The sequence below is a fragment of the Salmo trutta genome, chromosome 26 (assembly GCF_901001165.1).
Source record: "Salmo trutta chromosome 26, fSalTru1.1, whole genome shotgun sequence".
Lineage (NCBI taxonomy): Eukaryota > Metazoa > Chordata > Actinopteri > Salmoniformes > Salmonidae > Salmo > Salmo trutta.
Genome location: NC_042982.1, coordinates 20888122 through 20906765, shown reverse-complemented (window position 1 = coordinate 20906765; position 18644 = coordinate 20888122). Strand labels below are relative to the sequence as shown.

General features: G+C 42.9%; 1 protein-coding gene across 2 annotated transcripts; it reads left to right on the top strand.

Moving 5' to 3' along the window:
- Nucleotides 1–3029: 3029 nt before the first annotated feature.
- On the top strand, nt 3030–17770 carry LOC115163387 (polypeptide N-acetylgalactosaminyltransferase 17-like). 2 transcript variants are annotated; one of them, XM_029715214.1, is made up of 12 exons: nt 3030–3683; nt 3859–4268; nt 4594–4777; nt 7999–8165; nt 10943–11117; nt 11666–11863; nt 12029–12146; nt 12507–12692; nt 13172–13309; nt 13515–13610; nt 14401–14562; nt 17456–17770. In XM_029715214.1, exons 2-12 carry the CDS (start codon nt 4031–4033, stop codon nt 17588–17590), a joined length of 1797 nt encoding a protein of 598 aa, XP_029571074.1. In that variant the 5' UTR covers nt 3030–3683; nt 3859–4030; the 3' UTR covers nt 17591–17770. The 2 variants fall into 2 exon arrangements, with proteins under 2 accessions (XP_029571074.1, XP_029571075.1); XM_029715215.1 differs by lacking the exon at nt 3859–4268.
- Nucleotides 17771–18644: the final 874 nt, after the last annotated feature.

The window sequence follows — 18644 nt, the reverse complement described above, 5'->3', positions numbered from 1 at the left end:
CGACCTCAAGATATGTGGTTTCCAGATTGCATAAAGTCCAGGGAAGTTCCTTGATGGATGCCGTGGTATCGGCTTGAGGGGGAATATACACGGCTGTGACTATAACCGAAGAGAATTCTCTTGGGAGGTAATACAGTCGGCATTTCATTGTGAGGTATTCTAGGTCGGTTAACAAAAGGACTTGAGTTTCTGTATGTTATCACAATCACACCATGAGTAGTTAATCATGAAACATACACCCCACCTGTCACGTCCTGGCCAGTATGAGGGTTAATTAGTATTGTAGTTTGGTCAGGACGTGGCAGAGGGTATTCGTTTTATGTGGTTCGGGGTGGTGTGTTTTGTTGAAGGGGCTTTTGGTTTAAGTATTATGGGGTTTTTGGGCACTGTTTGGTTTTCAGGTATTCTATGTTTAGTCTAGTATGTCTGTTTCTATGTTTGGTTAATTGGGGTTGGGACTCTCAGTTGAAGGCAGGTGTTGTCTATCTGCCTTTGATTGAGAGTCCCATATATTAGGGTGTGTTTGTGTTTGTTATTGGTGGGTGATTGTTCTGTGTGGAAGCATTATGCTTAGCCAGACTGTTTTGTTGTTCGTAGTTTCGTTTTGTTGTTTTGGAATGTTCGTTTTGATTTAATAAATGTTCAAAATGAACAACCGCATGCCTGCTGCGTTTTGGTCCTCCTTCACCGACGACAACCGTGACACCACCTTTCTTCTTCACGGAGAATTCTTTATTCCTGTCTGCGCGATGAACTGAGAACCCAGCTGGCTGTATGGACAGGGACAGTATATCCCGAGAGAGCCATCATTCCGTGAAATAGAGGATGTTACAGTCCCTGATGTCTCTCTGGAAGGAGATCCTCGCCCTGAGCTCATTTACTTTATTGTCCAGAGACTGAATATTAGCGAGTAATATACTCGGAAGCGATGGATGGTGTGCCCGCCTCCTGAGTCGGACTCAAGTCCACTACGAATACCTCTGCTCAGCCGGCACCGTCTTGGAGCAGTCTCTGGGATAAGTTAAATTGCCCTGGGGGGTACGAACAAAGGATCCAATTCGGGAAAGTTGTATTCCTGGTAGTAATGCTGGTGAGTTAGCGCTGCTCTGATATCCAAAAGTTATTTCCGGCGGCATGTAATAACACAAAAACGTTCTGGGCTAATAATGTAAGAAATAACACACACAAAAAAAGAAATACTGCAAAGTTGCTTAGGAGCTAGAAGCAGAGCTGCCATTTCTGTCGGCGCCATTTTGCCATTTCAACCATAGCCTAATCATATTTAAGTTAATTTCTTTGTAAAGATAACTGCCACGTGATTATTTGGCTATGCACAGGTAGGCCGTCATTGTAAATAAGAATTTGTTCTTAACTCACTTGGCTAGTTAAATAAAGGTTACACACAAATAAATAAATAAAATAGGCTATAGCCTATAGAAAAGGAAAGGTAGACTAGAACTTGAAGCAGTGAATGCTGAGAGTGTGTGAATAACGTGACAAAGATGTGCTTTTAATACAATAGGTAGACTAATGCATACAAAGCAGAAAGACGACCATTTCCAAATAATCTGCGAGAAAAAACAAATGTATCCCAAAATTGTCTGTCTGGTCGAGAAAATGCCAAGAGTGTGCAAAGCTGTCATCAATGAAAAGGGTGGCTACTTTGAAGAATATCAAATATAAAATATATTTAGATTTGTTTAACAATTTTTTAATTACGACATGATTCCATATGTGTTATTTCATAGTTTTGACAATGTAGAAAATAGTGAAAATAAAAAAAAACACTTAGATTAGGTGTGTCCAAACTTTTGACTGGTACTGTATATCTCAAGAAGATCTAAACGTATCCTCATTAAACTGAGATAAAATGGTTGGTATGCAGATGCTGAATGGACCTTTCACCGCTAAAACTTGAAGATTTATCATTCACAATTTACAGTAGAAATGTGAAGGGAGGTTCTCTACAAGTAGAGCAGAGACTGTGTGTAAAGTAGAGAATCCTACACATGCACAGAAGCTTCGGGAACTGTAGCTGTTGGGAAAAGGTGTCCAGAAAAATCCAATCTGCAGCTTCTGCTGTCTTTTTAAGCATGCAATAATTACATTTAAAAAGCAGACTAAAAATGATGTCAATATTCTGATCCGCTTTGTAATTGTAAAATAGTTAGGCCTATGTGTTCATTGAAAGTCTTTGAAAGATAAAAGTGGGGGAAATGGTGTTCATTATATAATGGGTGGTTCGAGTCCTGGATGCTGATTGGCTGATAGCCGTGGTATACAGTATCAGACCATATACCATGCGTAAAACAAAACATTTATTTTAACTGCTCTAATTATGTTGGTAACTAGTTTATAATAGCAATAAGTCACCTCAGGGGTTTGTGGTATATGGCCAATATACCACAATATATAAACAATATATGGCCAATATACCACGGCTAATGGCTGTATCCAGGCACTCCATGTTGCGTCTTGCAAGAACAGCCCTTAGCCGTGGTATATTGGCCATATACCACACCCCCTCGGGCCTTATTGCTTAATTATAAACTGGGTGGTTTGAGTCCTGAATGCTGATTGGCTGATAGCCGTGGAATATCAGACCATATAGCAAGGGTATGACAAAACATTTTATTTTTACTGCTCTAATTACGTTGGTAAACAATAGCAATAAGGCACCTCGTGGGTTTATGGTATATTGGCCATATACCACAAACCCACGAGGTGCCTTATTGCTTAATTATGTCACAGTTTTATGTTATTTCAAATACATTATTTCAACTTGGAACATAGGCTTACTGTTGCCTACAATAATCATGGGAGGACATTTTCAGTCAAAATATGATTTGAATGGAGTATAATTGCAGATAATTGGTGTGAGTCAACTCAACCTACCCACCCGCATCAACGATCTGCTTTATTCACTGTGTGACTGGTTGCTGCACTCACCAGGAACGCTCAAAACGAATCTCTTCCTAGGAATCCCATTCCGTGTTTTCCTGCGCGCCATTATTAAGCGCTATCTAGCGCATAGGAAGAATTTGGCTAAATTAAATAACAGGACATAATAAGAAATCGGCGAAAATAAGGGTACAGGGGAAAAACGTTTTGCACTATTTTGAATAGTCAGAATATGCGAAGACACCTCGGATGGAGTTATTTCAGCCGCATTTCTGTGCTGCATATGAGGTGTCTTTCATTGGCGATGCTGCGTCTGCGGACCGTTATATTTTAGGCTGACTGGTTGTGTAGCAGTCTACTCGTGCAATACACCGCTCAAAACATCTCACAATTATTTTTCCTACACGTGGAGGATCAAAACTGCACAGAGAATGCTTAAACATGGGATAGGCCTATGCGTTTTATGTGGTCAGTATTTATCTGAAACGATTTTGAAGATCCGCGGTCAGAGACAGACAGCGGCTCAGTACGCAGTCCTTCTCAATCGCGTCATAGCCCACTTCTGCTGAATGCAAAGAAAGACAGACTTGAGACTCTTTAAATATTTAAGGATATGGACTCTTCAAAACTGAAGATCTGCTAGTCTCTTTGTCTAACATCTTCTATGCATGATCTTCTATCAATACATTTTAAACAGAGAAGTCACGGATGAGAGCCCATGACCAGGCTCCAAAATTACCCCGAACAAGGACGCAGCCTAAAAATTGCTCCAATACGAAATGGTAGGTGGTTAAAGCTTATTAGTGAAATGTTGTAATTAGTCTACGTTATGTTACAAAATGAGCAATCGAAATATGTTTCAGCTTTGTTTCTCTGTCCAGCAGATAGTAGCTTAGCCTATCAATGCGCACACACAGTTCAATTTGACCATAGCAATTATCTACTGTTGATTTGCAGCACCAGCTTCTCCAGGTGAAATGTCGTCTACGGTATATATATTTTAAAAATGCCTTCATAAACACAAATCTACATTGAACCTTATTGCGCATCGCAAAGAGGAGGACTCCTGAATTTGTCCTGAATCATTCCAAAAACACTGCTATTTGGATCCCGGACATCAACAACTTTAATGGCTTTTGTGTTCAGACGATGGAGAGTGTTATTGGTGCTGAACGTGATTGCGGTTGCGGGGTTCATGACACTTTGGACCAAGTGCACCCACAACCGAGTGACAAAAACCATCGGTCAGGACGATGTGAAAAGACAATCACGCTCTAACGGCACGGCTCAAGGTTTGAGCATCAGTCATGAAGTATTACTAAAGAGACTCGGGTCATTGGAGGACGTGGTCTACAGACAGCTTAATGGTAGGCTATGACTCTAGCACTCTAGCCTACCCACCTAAAAACAATGACTATGGCTCATTGGTTATTTTTTATTTGCTGTCACTCAAAATCTACCATGATTGCTGTTATTTACATAGTCTGAGGCTAAGGATCCATCCAAAATGGCACTCTATAATTAGTGTACTACTACTTTTGACCAGGGCCCACAGGGTAGTGCACTATATAGGGAATATGGGACATAAGTTTAGTATACAGCTACCTCCTTTGTTAAAAGTCAATGATTTTCAAAACAACTAAGCAAACGTGTTATAGCATAGTGACCTTTTCTTGACTGTGTGAACTACAGGTCTGTCCAAGTCCCTGGGGCTGATTGAGGGTTTCGTGGGGCGAGGTAAAGGGGGCCTCCCCGCCACCCTAGCCCCAAAAGAAGAGGACGACGCAAAAGTACTGAGGGAGAAGTATGGATACAACGCTTACCTCAGCCAAAAGATATCACTGGATCGGTCCATACCAGACTACCGGCCCAGCAAGTAAGTTTTAGGCACCCTATAGTGCATTCTTATTGGCCTGTAATAGCACTCTATTCCTTATATAGTGCAGCATTACTTTTGACCAGGGCCACCCTTACTGTAGCTCAGTTGACAACAGTGTTTCAGAACAATAGACCCACTACAATTTTCATGTGCTTTTATGTTTTTCCAAAGACCAATCCAAGCATTAGTGTGTGTGTGTGTGTGTGTGTGTGTGTGTGTGTGTGTGTGTGTGTGTGTGTGTGTGTGTGTGTGTGTGTGTGTACTTTGTATTATTTGATACCCATATCTAGATCTCAACAATATCTTGGGCTCATGCTCTAATCAGAAATGATAAACATGGTAGTGTATACTTTGCTGTCTTAGTTGATTCGCTGCTACTGGGTTGTTGCCATGGTCGGAGAGACTAATGATTAAAGCTATGTCAGCAGATGTTTATGTTTTGGCACCACTTAGCTTTGTGGTTAAAAATACAATATTCTTAAAACCATCTATTAATGTCTCTGTAGCCTAATCCCTCTTTCTTTGTTGTGCTTTTTCTGTGGTCTTATTTGTTATGAAGTTGCAGTCTAATGCACCAATTGACACATGCACGCACTCTGGACACACACACACACACACACACACACACACACACACACACACACACACACACACACACACACACACACACACACACACACACACACACACACACACACACACACAAAAGTAAATGCAATTGCTAAAATATAATGAAGTATCAAAAGTAAAAGTATAAATCATTTCAAATTCCTTATATCAAGCAAACCAGACGGAACCATTTTCTTGTTTTTTAAATTACGGATAGCCAGGGGCACACTCCAACACTTAGACAGAATTTACAAATGAAACATTTGTGTTTAGTGAGTCCGTTAGATCAGAGGCAGTAGGGATGACCAGGGTTGTTCTCTTGATAAGTGTGTGAATTGGACCCTTGTCCTGTCCTGCTAAGCATTCAAAATGTAATGAGTACTTTTGAGTGTCTTGGAAAATGTAGTGAATGTAGTGAAGTAAAACAAAAAGTAGTCAAAACTATAAATAGTAAAGTAAAGTACACATATATAAAAAAACAACTTAAAACTCCTTCGGGATCGGTGTCCCGTCCACGGGACAGTTGAGCTAACGTAGGCTAATGCGATTAGCATGAGGCTGTAAGTAACAAGAACAGGACATAGTCATATCTGATATTGGCGAAAGCTTAAATTCTTGTTAATCTGACTGCACTGTCCAATGTACAGTAGCTATTACAGTGAAAGAATGCCATGCTCTTGTTTGAGGAGAGTGCACAATTTTGAACATGAAAAGTTTTTAATAAACAAATTAGGCACATTTGGGCAGTCTTGATACAAAATTTGGAACAGAAATGCAATGGTTCATTGGACCAGTCTAAACTTTGCACATACACTGCCGCCATTTAGTGGTCACAATCTAAATTGCACCTGGGCTGGAATAATACTTTATGGCCTTTCTCTTACATTTCAATGATGATGGTACAAAAGAAATACAAGAGAACGGTTGTTTTTTTCTTTGTATTATCTTTTACCAGATCTAATGTGTTATATTCTCCTACATTCCTTTCACATTTCCACAAACTTCAAAGTGTTTTCTTTCAAATGGTATCAAGCATATGCATATCCTTGCTTCAGGGCCTGAGCTACAGGCAGTTAGTATTGGGTATGTCATATTAGGCGAAAATTGAAAAAAAAGGGGTGGATCCTTTTTAAATAGTACTTTAAAGTATTTTTACCTAAGTACTTTACACACACACACACACACACACACACACACACACACACACACACACACACACACACACACACACACTCACTCACACACATTATGCTTGTACGTGTACACAACCCATCAGCACACAGAAAATAATTTATGTTTGAACACTAGCAGTGCAGCTGTTTTAGAAATGTCTCTTTAGAAAGGTCTTGATCCTTTCCCCAATGCTCTGCTGGTTAGCAGGCAGACCCCATTTGAAAGCCCCTGAAGAGAATTCCCTCACCCCAGCTCTGCTCTACCACCAGCTGTGATACACACCCGCAGGGAACGGGAACACTGACACACACACACACACACACACACACACACACACACACACACACACACACACACACACACACACACACACACACACACACACACACACACACACACACACTTGTCATTTTTTAGTTTCTCTGTTTCGAGATCAAAGAGGACCATGATTCATGTTGGGTGTGATATCTCTTTGTGTGGTAACACAGTAGAATGGGAACTTGGTAACAGAACAGTACCGTCTAGCTACCTCCCAGAATGGGAGCCTTCTCTCTATTGGGTATCTCTCTCCATGCCATGCAGCAGAAAGAGCTAGAAGTTAGAGCCCTGAAATGTTGTAACATCACCAAATCCTTTCCTTACTTACTGGGATGTACTGTATCACAATTTTTTGGGTGTATCTCAGTCGAAGGTGATTGCTGACTAGCTTACGCTTGCTGACTTGCTCTCACCTGTCCAATTCTTTAAGACCAGCGCAGATGAGGGAAAGGCAATAACGGGAAGGATAGATACCTACACACTGTCAAAGAGTAAACAGTCCAAAACAAAAGCCTCTTTGAACTATTAGGATGTAGCCAGCCACAGATTCCTCCCTTCCTCTCATCAAGGCTGGCTCTCGTTATAACGAAAGCTACAATAAAAATAGGCCTCTTATCTCTCTCTCCCACAGTGCACCCACTGTGAGCCTAGGGAGAGGGGGTGTATGGGTACGTTTTTTGAAAAACGGGATTGTGGGGAACAGGAAGAGGCACATGGTTGTCATTTTCAATTGCAAAACAAAAATGTGTGAGCTCATCAACAGGATCATAATGTACAGAAGAGACTTGGAGAAGAAGAATCTTGCGTGGTGGTAATGAACTTGGAAACCTACATTAGAATGTTGGGTAGTACCAAAAGGGTGGGCTACATTATATTATATACATATTATTATATAGGGCTACTTAAGACATTAGCTTTATATAGGATGGTTCAAGTACCGTATTACTGAACATTGAGTGATGGACTCACCGTTTGCCTTTATCTGTAATATATAAGGATGTATTAGTGTTTGATGTAATTAGTGATGATAGCTAATGATGTGTGTGTCTCTCTGTGTGTGCGTGTGTTTCTGCATATGTCTTTGTGTGTGAGTGTGTGTGTGTGTGTGTGGTCTCCAGGTGTAAAAAGACCAGCTTCCCCAGGGATCTTCCAAACATCTCCCTTATCTTTATCTTTGTCAACGAGGCGTTGTCAGTAATCCTCCGCTCGGTCCACTCAGCTGTCAATCACACACCGGCTCACCTCCTCAAAGAGATCATCTTGGTGGACGACTACAGCGATGATGGTGAGGAGAAATATACACGCACGCACGTGCGCGCGCGCACACACACACACACATCTGAAAGAGTGCATTTTGGTGAAGAAATGGTACGAGAACACACACACATCCAATATATACTACCGTTCAAAAGTTTGGGGTCACTTAGAAATGTCCTTGTTTTTGAAAGAAAAAAATAGCTTTTGTCCATTAAAATAACATAAAATTGATCAGAAATACAGTGTAGATATTGTTAATGTTGTAAATAACTATTGTAGCTGGAAATGCAGATTTTTTATTTTTTACATAGACGTACAGAGGCCTGTTATCAGCAACAATCACTCCTGTGTTCCAATGGCACGTTGTGTTAGCTAATCCAAGTTTATCATTTTAAAAGGCTAATTGAACATTAGAAAACCCTTTTGCAATTATGTTAGCACAGCTGAAAACTGTTGTCCTGATTAAAGAAGCAATAAAACTGGCCTTCTTTAGACTAGTTGAGTATCTGGAGCATTAGCATTTGTGGGTTTGATTACAGGCTCAAAATGTCCAGAAACAAATAACTTACTTCTGATACTCGTCAGCCTATTCTTGTTCTGAGAAATGAAGGCTATTCCATGTGAGAAACTGAAGATCTCGTACAACGCTGTGTACTTAGTCCCTTCACAGAACAGCGCAAACTGGCTCTAACCAGAATAGAAAGAGGAGTGGGAAGCCCCGGTGTACAACTGAGCAAGAGGACAAATACATTAGAGTGTCTAGTTTGAGAAAGAGAGTCACAAGTCCTCAACTGGCAGCTTCTTTAAATAGTACCCGCAAAACACCAGTCTCAACGTCAACAGTGAAGTGGCGACTCCGGGATGGTTTTGTTTAAAAAACAAGGACATTTCTAAGTGACCCCAAACTTTTGAACAGTAGTGTACATTGATACATATTCATATGATGTACAATTTATTTATGCATTTAATTTAATGATAATATATTCTATGCTTTATAAAGACATCCCTGTCCAACATGCTGTTTTGCTGCACGGACAGAATAGTCAAATCAAGGCAAGAGAACATGTCTGTTTGACAAAATCCATCCAAGGAGGGGGACAGGAAGGGAGGAGAGGGACAGTTGTGAAGAAAGTAAGCAATGGGCAGAGAGAGAGGTGGTTAGAGAGACGGAGACAGAGACAATGAAAGGTGCATATAGAAATGAAGAAGGAGAGATGGGGGTAGAAGGAGAGAGTGAAAGGGTGAAAGAATTTAGTACAAAGTGAGGGGCAGAGAGGGAAAGAGAAAAAGGAGATATAGACTGGTCAATTTTCCCAACGTTCCTGGCACGGCAGGATGGCATAGGGCCAGCAATCCATCATGGCGGGGGAATAAGAAGCTATTGCAATGGTTGAGATGGAGAGGCATGCAAATAAATAACACACACCCTCTTACTGTCTGCATAACTCTTCTCCACTCAGCCACACATCCACTGCACACCCGCCAGCACATTTAGAAGGGTGCAATTGTGGCCTGCAATTCGGGGCATTCCTGCATCTGCAGGAACCCCTTTTTATACTTCTATTTGTAAATGTTTAAGCTAGGACAGGCGGGAGGCAGGGACGCTCCAGTACAGTAGGTGGCATTAATGCACAATAATGTTGGATGCCACCCGTCGATAAATCCCACAGAAGAAGGGGCAGGGCTGACAACCATAACTTGCTAGCCTTACACCGGTAGACAGTGTCCTTCGCCCCCACCTGTCGGGCACTGTTTTCCCGCAGTTCAGTTAACGACGGCGAGGGCAGGTGTTCGGCAGGTGGGAGCAAAGAACAATGTGTGCTAGCTTAGCCAGCTAGTCCGGTACACAGCAGGCGGGAGGCGGGAGTGACACAGTGTGCTAGCTAACTAGCAAGATAGCCCGCAGTGTCACTAACTCACAAGCTAGCTAGTTAGCTAGCATACAGTCTCCCCCATCCTCCCACCTGCTGTTCTAGTGGTAGGCGGGGGGATACTCCGGTAGAGAGTGTCCTTCTACCCCCCTCGGGCACTGTTTTCTCAGCAGGCGGGAGGCTGGGGCGACACCGTGTGCTAGCTAACTAGCAAGCTAGCACACAGTGTTTCTAACAAGCTAGCTAGTTAGGGCTCCCGCCTGTCGGGCACTGTTTTCCCGCAGTTCTGTTAATGACAGTGAGGGCAGGTGTTCGGCAGGTGGGAGTAAAGGACACTGTCTACAGGTGTCACTCCAGCTATCTAGCAAGGAGGACTCCGGGAGATGTGGGTGAAAAAAACTCAGATAATACTTTTATTTCCCTTTTGACCCACATTCAAAGTGTCAATGGCATGAAGATGTCGTGCTGGCTCATGCAGGAACCAATGGGCTGCAGTTGCACACTACTGAGCACATCCACCAGTGTGTGTTTCTGTGAGAGGAGTGGGTGTTCTGAGAGTGTGTCCAGGGGGGAAAAACTGATCAGTTGTGCGAGAGAAAAAAGATAGAGCAGAAGCCATAGCTCAGGAAACACCCAACTCCCCCTGGTGTTGTTGTGAGAATGTTAGAAAGCACTGGAGCGCTGGGGCCCATGAAAACAGATGAATCTCCTCTCTCTCTCTCTCTTTCTCTCTCTCTCGCTCTCTCTCTGTGTGTCTGTGTGTGTCTCTGTGTGTGCGTGCGTGTGTGCGTACATGCATGCTGGTGTGTGTGTGTGTGCTCACAAGCACTTGAGTGTTTTTCTGAATGTGTTTGTGGGTGTGCTCCTGTGTTTATGCATGCATATGTTTGTCTGTGGGTATAGCTTTGCTTAGTTGTATTTGGTTGTGTCCTAGAACAACTGAAAGGACCATTGGAGGATTATGTAAACAAGCGTTACCCAGGCCTGGTGAAAATCGTGAGGAACCAGAAGCGTGAGGGACTGATCCGTGCCCGCATCGAGGGCTGGAAGGCAGCCAGTGGTGAGGTGACTGGATTTTTCGATGCCCACGTTGAGTTCACACCCTCCTGGTGAGTGTATGTGTGGGTTTCAACTTGAACTTTGAGTTGTTGGGATCGATGGTTTAACAAACTTTGACTTAAAGGTTGGATCAGAAGGAATACTTGAATTTAGCAGTTGGTCACGCAGCAATGTGAGATTTTCCAGCTGAAGGAATTGCATACTACTACTAACCATCTAGCCATCTAGCATACTGTATCTGCATGACCATATTTGTGATGAAAGTCTAAAGAAGTGAATTGCCATAAGATTTTATAAACTGACGGTTTTAAAAGTATGCCTAGTATTCAAGTACTGTCACAGGGTTGGTATGTTCTTTATGTACACACTAGAGTTGACCAGGGCCCACAGATAAACAGAAGAACTACCCACTACACAGGGAGCTGCTTCTCCCTATGGAGTCGCAACCCTTTGAGTCGACTCAAAAATAAGAACTTAGCAACCTAACTCAGAAGAACTAGGGGGACTGACTTGGAGGCTTAGGGGAGGAAGAGGGGGAGGGAGAAGAGAGAAGATCTTAAGAAACCTCCGACCCCATCTGTCAATCTCTCTATGTCAGGGCTGAGCCGGTTCTGACCAGAATCAAAGAGGACCACAAGAGGATCATCCTGCCCTCTATCGATAACATCAAGCATGAGACGTTTGAGCTGGAGCGCTACGAGAACTCTGGCCATGGCTACAACTGGGAGCTGTGGTGCATGTACATCAACCCCCCCAAACAGTGGTGGGATGACGGGGACACCTCCGCACCCATTAGGTAGGCTACAAACATACGGGCACGCATATGCACACAGGAATGGGCACGAGTACACACACGGGCACACACCTGCACGCGCACACACACAACTAAATAAACACTTGAATTTAGAGAACCCCCATTGACAAAATTAGGAAAACAGAATCCCCCTCTTTTTCCCCGCAGAACTCCTGCAATGATTGGTTGCTCCTTTGTGGTGAACAGGGACTACTTTGGGCACCTGGGGCTGCTGGACTCTGGCATGGACGTCTACGGAGGAGAGAACATCGAACTGGGGATCAAGGTTTGTGTGGAACCCATTTTTCTGTGAAGACTGAGCATAATTGGGCCCTGGTCAAAAGTAGTGCACTATAAAGGGAATAGGGTGCCATTTGGGATGCAGTCATTGCATGTTAGGGTGGCGAGAGGCAGGGTGACTAGTGTGTGAATAGTGCATTCTGTACCCTGTATTTGTTGTGTGTCTTGTCCTATTTCAGCAAGTACGCAATTGTGGTTCTATGAGTAGAGCTAAGCATTGGATTATGTTTGTTCATATGTTTGTCTACTTGCCTTCTTATTCATGTTAGTCCTGCAGAACATTTGTTGTGTGTGAAGGTATGAGTTCTGTTCTCATACTATTTTCTCCACCAACATGCACTACCAGGTGTGGCTGTGTGGGGGCAGTATGGAGGTGCTGCCCTGCTCCAGGGTGGCTCACATCGCCAGGATGAAGAAGCCTTACCACAGCAACATAGCCTCCAGCACGCGGCGTAATGCCCTGCGCGTGGCCGAGGTCTGGATGGACCAGTTTAAGTCGCATATCTACCTGGCCTGGAACATCCCAATGGAGGTGAGTTGCTCCTAAATACTGATTTAAAGTCTGTTTTTTTTCTGTTTTTTTGGGCATATGAAAATGTATGTTCAGATGGAACTCTAGGTCAGGGAGTTGGATGAAGTTGCCCCTATACACTGATCTATGACCAGTTGAGTACATAAATTCAGATGAAACGCCTATTCCCCTTCCTAGATTTTCACTAGTCTATTAAAATTAATCTATTCATTATCCTAACTACATTGTACAGTATACGTACACCATACGTTTCATTGCTAATGTTACATATTTGTAATTGTGACTGTGTCTCAAATAGCACCCCATTCCCCATATAATGCACTACTTTTGACCAGAGCTCTATGAGGTTAGCCTCACGAGCCACCTGGAATTCCGTGCAGCGAACCATTATTGTAAGCTTGCGAGATCAGGATGGTACGCGAGGCTACTTTGGGGTGCCATTTGGAACACAATCTGTAATCAACCACTCCCTGTTCCAGAACCATGGGATAGACTATGGGGACATCTCTCAGAGGGTAGCATTGAGGAAATCTCTGCAATGTAAGAACTTTGAGTGGTACCTGGACAACGTCTATCCAGAGATGAGGAGGTACAACAACACCGTCTTTTACGGGGAGGTGAGTCTGACTGATGACAGGGCCTACACAAAGTTTTACTAAACACTCATCAAACACTCATAAGATGCTTTTAGCAGCCAAGTAGCTTTCTCCATTCATAAACATTTTCCTACCTGTTCTCTCTTTGTCTTTTTCTCTTTCTCGCTCTATCCCCTCCATCCCCACCCCCCTCTCTCTCTCTCTCTCTCTTGCTCTTTCCCTGTAGATTCGTAGTAGCAAAGCGACCCATCTGTGTATGGACCAGGGAGAGAAGGTGAACCACACAGCCACCCTGCACCCCTGTCATGGAATGGGACCCCAGGTAACCTATTATACTAGGTATATGTCCCAAATGGCACCTTATTCCCTACTTAGTTCACTACTTTTGACCAAAAGTAGTGAACTATAGGAAATAGGGTGCTATTTGGGACACATTCTAGGTTCACCGGAGATGCACTGTGCCTAAAAGCTGTGAGAGCAAAATCAGCAGGGAAACTTTTTTATACCAGAATGCATTTTTTTTATACCAAATTACATTATGTGGTTCATACACAAACATAGACAAAACGTCAGCAAAACTACCAGAATGTAGCCCTTTGCCCCTGTGACATACAAATGCAGCAGATATCATGACTGGTTCTACAGTCAAAACAGTCTCAAAATCATATTATGTTAATGCTTTAGAGTTTTTTTAAGATACACTTTGAATGAGAGCAGATATGATATCATATCACAAATCATTTCAATTGATTTCAAAGAATAAAAACAAAAACAACTTGCTCTACAGGAAACACAATACAACAGACTTCAGTGTCTGAAAAGAATGTGTTAGTGTTTGGGAAATACAAATATTTGATCACTTTTTACCGTTTAGCCATGTAACTTGTCTCTGTGTCTTCCTCCCAGTTGAGGAGGACACACCTAAATGTTGTTCATAGCCCTTTACCATCCACCACTTAATTTGGTCTCCCTGTGCCTCTCTCCTACCAGTTGGAACACCAAAGAGTGTCAGTTATTTCTGGGTGCTCTGGCCAGTACAGGGGAGAACACATATAGTTGTTGTTGATAGCCCTTGACCAGCCATTCACAGTAGTGTCTCCCTGTTCCTTTAGTTGGGTCGGTACACCAAGGAGGGACAGTTTTTCCTTGGTGCTCTGGGCAGTACAGGGGAGGAAACACGCTGTCTGATGGACGACCAGGTCTCCAATTTCCCTCAGCTCCTCAACTGTGACAAAGTCTCGAACACCAGGCTGACCACATGGCACTTCTCTCAGGTCAGACTCATGTTGACATAATTTTTTATTTTTATCTATGGCTCATTATTTCCATTTAAGTTGCTCTTATACTGTGTTACTTACTTACTTATTCACTTACTTACTCGTCTTCGTTTCCTGTAGAGCATAGGGCCGCAACAAGCCCCTGCCATGCCAGAACTGTGTAGGCTAACCCTTGTAGAAACACTGTAATAACACCACATTGTAAGGTCCTGTGCAGGCTAACCCTTGTAGTAACACTGTAATAACACCACATTGTAAGGTCCTGTGCAGGCTAACCCTGTGTAGTAACACTCTAATATAACCATATCGTAAGGTCCTGTGCAGGCTAACCCTTGTAGTAACACTGTAATAACACCACATTGTAAGGTCATGTGCAGGCTAACCCTGTGTAGTAACACTGTAATATAACCACATTGTAAGGTCATGTGCAGGCTAACCCTGTGTAGTAACACTGTAATAACACCACATTGTAAGGTCCTGTGCAGGCTAACCCTGTGTAGTAACACTGTAATAACACCACATTGTAAGGTCCTGTGCAGTCTAACCCTGTGTAGTAACACTCTAATATAACCATATCGTAAGGTCCTGTGCAGGCTAACCCATTGTACTAACACTGTAATAACACCACATTGTAAGGTCCTGTGCAGGCTAACCCTGTGTAGTAACACTGTAATATAACCACATTGTAAGGTCCTGTGCAGGCTAACCCATTGTAGTAACACTGTAATAACACCACATTGTAAGGTCCTGTGCAGGCTAACCCTGTGTAGTAACACTGTAATATAACCACATTGTAAGGTCCTGTGCAGGCTAACCCTGTGTAGTAACACTGTAATTTAACCACATTGTAAGGCCCTGTGCAGGCTAACCCTGTGTAGTAACACTCTAATATAACCACATTGTAAGGCCCTGTGCAGGCTAACCCATTTTAGTAACACTGTAATAACATCACATTGTAAGGTCCTGTGCAGGCTAACCTTGTGTAGTAACACTGTAATTTAACCACATTGTAAGGCCCTGTGCAGGCTAACCCTGTGTAGTAACACTGTAATTTAACCACATTGTAAGGCCCTGTGCAGGCTAACCCTGTGTAGTAACACTCTAATAGAACCACATTGTAAGGTCCTGTGCAGGCTAACCCTTGTAGTAACACTGTAATAACACCACATTGTAAGGTCCTGTGCAGGCTAACCCTGTGTAGTAACACTGTAATATAACCATATTGTAAGGTCCTGTGCAGGCTAACCCATTGTAGTAACACTGTAATAACATCACATTGTAAGGTCCTGTGCAGGCTAACCCTGTGTAGTAACACTGTAATAACACCACATTGTAAGGTCATGTGCAGGCTAACCTGTGTAGTAACACTGTAATATAACCACATTGTAAGGTCCTGTGCAGGCTAACCCTGTGTAGTAACACTGTAATAACATCACATTGTAAGGTCCTGTGCAGGCTAACCCTGTGTAGTAACACTGTAATATCGCCATATTGTAAGGTCCTGTGCAGGCTAACCCTGTGTAGTAACACTGTAATATAACCACATTGTAAGGTCCTGTGCAGGCTAACCCTGTGTAGTAACACTGTAATATAACCACATTGTAAGGTCCTGTGCAGGCTAACCCTGTGTAGTAACACTGTAATAACATCACATTGTATGGTCATGTGCAGGCTAACCCTGTGTAGTAACACTGTAATAACACCACATTGTAAGGTCCTGTGCAGGCTAACCCTATGTAGTAACACTGTAATAACACCACATTGTAAGGTCCTGTGCAGTCTAACCCTGTGTAGTAACACTCTAATATAACCATATCGTAAGGTCCTGTGCAGGCTAACCCATTGTAGTAACACTGTAATAACACCACATTGTAAGGTCCTGTGCAGGCTAACCCTGTGTAGTAACACTGTAATATAACCACATTGTAAGGTCCTGTGCAGGCTAACCCATTGTAGTAACACTGTAGTAACACCACATTGTAAGGTCCTGTGCAGGCTAACCCTGTGTAGTAACACTGTAATATAACCACATTGTAAGGTCCTGTGCAGGCTAACCCTGTGTAGTAACACTGTAATTTAACCACATTGTAAGGCCCTGTGCAGGCTAACCCTGTGTAGTAACACTCTAATATAATCACATTTTAATGCCCTGTGCAGGCTAACCCATTGTAGTAACACTGTAATAACATCACATTGTAAGGTCCTGTGCAGGCTAACCCTGTGTAGTAACACTGTAATAACATCACATTGTAAGGTCCTGTGCAGGCTAACCCTGTGTAGTAACACTGTAATAACACCACATTGTAAGGTCATGTGCAGGCTAACCTGTGTAGTAACACTGTAATATAACCACATTGTAAGGTCCTGTGCAGGCTAACCCTGTGTAGTAACACTGTAATAACATCACATTGTAAGGTCCTGTGCAGGCTAACCCTGTGTAGTAACACTGTAATATCGCCATATTGTAAGGTCCTGTGCAGGCTAACCCTGTGTAGTAACACTGTAATATAACCACATTGTAAGGTCCTGTGCAGGCTAACCCTGTGTAGTAACACTGTAATAACATCACATTGTAAGGTCCTGTGCAGGCTAACCCTGTGTAGTTACACTGTAATAACATCATATTGTACGGACCTGTGAAGCGGAAATACAAAATGTTAGAAGCTGCCTGGAGGGGACTGTTACTGACACAGTGATCAGGGCCTGTATTCATTAAGCATCTCAGGGGAGGAGTGCTGATCAGATCCCCCTTGTCCATTCATTATAATTTAAAAGGCTAAACTGATCCTAGATCAGCACTTTTAGTCTGAGACTCTTTATGAATACTGTGAGGTCACATGAAGGTAGTAGCCTACTCAATTGAGAATATTTGATTTCCTCTGTCCTTCAGAACGACTCAATCATCAACAGAGCCACGGGCCGCTGTCTGGAGGTGATACAGGCGAACGCTTACTTCGGACACTCGCTGGTGCTTCAGACCTGCTCCGGACAGAAGTGGAACATCAAAAACACAATGAAGCAGTAGCCACAGCATGATGCAGAATTCTTCTTTGACCAAGATAGTGTTATTGTACTGAATTGAATCAGTTGTCATACTGTATTATTAAAATTCTTCAGTTGGTGTTTTCCAAGATTGTCTTCCAATAAACTGCTGGTCTGATGGTTTAAAAACAAAAAAACAAAAGACTGTCAGCGGGCTAACCCAGCTGGCTAGCATCAACGGAGGGTACTTCTAGCAGAGCCATAAGAATGCGGCAGGTGTATGAATAGAACAATCACATTGACTATGTGGAGTGTCTGTGAGGGAATAAAGGAGGAGGCAGCCATTAAAAACACGAGGAGGCAGTCAAGCAGACCAGGTCCCGTATTCATAAAGCTTCTCAGAGTAGTAGTGCTGATCTAGGGTCAGTTTACCCTATTTAGATCATAATGAAGAAGATTACATGGACTTGATCCCAGATCAGCACTCCTACTTTGAGACGCGTTATGAATACAGGCCCAGGGCCCAGGACCAGGGCCTGGCTTCAGATTAGAAGTGCTGATCAAGAAGTGATGACCACGAAGTCACGCCAGCGCTGACCCCCTAGATCCCTGGTAAGTGAGCCTGCTGTCCTCAAGTACACACACACACCCAACAAGGTCCACACACTCATACTTCCATGTTAGTGAACACACGTAGTCAGGTTACAGAACAATTAGGCAAGCCTAGGGCCCCTAGACCCAGCGAGTATAGTGTAACAGTGGGCTGTATAATCGGTTCACCTAGTAACTAGGATCAGTTTTGCCTTTTAGATCACAATGAATAAGATTACATGGGCGGGGGGGTGGGGGGGCTGATCCTAGTCTAGGGGTCCTAGATGCTTTGTAAATATGGGCCCTGATCTATAACTTACAACCAGGTTTACAGCAAAGCTATTTACTGGCTTATATCTCCATCTTGTTGTGTTCTCCTACACAACACTAGTCCTATCTGATGGAAGACAATGAGAAAAACAACCTTTACCAAAAAAGAGATGTTTTATTGCATAAATGCTTTCCATTTCCTTTTTTTAACTTTTTTTTTACAGATTTTAATATTT

Coding starts and splice junctions, on each gene's coding strand:
- LOC115163387 (XM_029715214.1), top strand. CDS start 4,031: ATGGCTTTTGTGTTCAGACGATGGAGAGTGTTATTGGTGCTGAACGTG. Junction 12,147..12,506: donor ACATCGAACTGGGGATCAAG/GTTTGTGTGGAA, acceptor ATGCACTACCAG/GTGTGGCTGTGTGGGGGCAG. Junction 14,563..17,455: donor CCACATGGCACTTCTCTCAG/GTCAGACTCATG, acceptor TCTGTCCTTCAG/AACGACTCAATCATCAACAG.